Raw genomic sequence first — 686 nt, 5'->3', positions numbered from 1 at the left:
AAAGCGACTCAGTCTGACCGTTATGATCACGCATTTTCAGCTGCCTACAATGCCATAGATGGAAACCGTAACAACAACTACTACTATGGATCATGCACTTCCACGGGTGGAAAGTCTTTCCACACCTGGTGGAGAGTGGACCTGCTGGACTCCTACATCATCACCTCCATCACCATCTATAACAGAGTAGACAGAGATCAGGAAAGGATCAACGGGCTGGAGATCCACATCGGCGACTCTTTGGACAACAATGGCTTGAATAACCCATTGTGAGTAAAAAAAAGCATCTTCCTCATCATCATCCTCATCTCCCCTCTGCCCCTGTTTAGCCCCGGTTGGCTCCTTGCATCCCGGGGCTGAGTCAGTTACAGCCACACTGCTGACCAAGCTAACGACAGTTAGCCGTTTACAACTTATCAATCTTTCCATCAGGACAGTCTGTGAATCATTTCAGTCGTGTATCGTTATTCCCTGTTCATCTCAGAGGCTGTGCTGCTTTCTCTTTCTTTTAGGGTTGGTCAAATTGGTGACCTTGATGGCAACCCAATCTTCACCCAGACCTTCACTCCTCCTGTGAAGGGACGTTATGTGATTTTGCTTCTACCTGGTTTTTATAAGTACCTCACACTCTGTGAAGTGGAAGTCTACGGGTACCGTGCCGAAACTGGTGAGAACTTGAGCTTTTA

At 47.2% G+C, this 686-nt stretch overlaps 1 protein-coding gene across 1 annotated transcript; it reads left to right on the top strand.

Moving 5' to 3' along the window:
• Window positions 1-6: 6 nt before the first annotated feature.
• Window positions 7-679, top strand: LOC109137693 (fucolectin-4; the record flags this gene model as incomplete). The annotated part of the gene is made up of 2 exons (XM_019256016.2): window positions 7-269; window positions 513-679. Coding segments are annotated over 2 exons (430 nt in total), but the record flags the coding sequence as incomplete, so codon positions are not given.
• Between the last annotated feature and the right edge of the window lie 7 nt (window positions 680-686).

Source organism: Larimichthys crocea, unplaced genomic scaffold (genome assembly GCF_000972845.2).
Source record: "Larimichthys crocea isolate SSNF unplaced genomic scaffold, L_crocea_2.0 scaffold82910, whole genome shotgun sequence".
Taxonomy (NCBI): domain Eukaryota; kingdom Metazoa; phylum Chordata; class Actinopteri; family Sciaenidae; genus Larimichthys; species Larimichthys crocea.
This window is presented reverse-complemented; position numbering and strand designations above follow the sequence as displayed.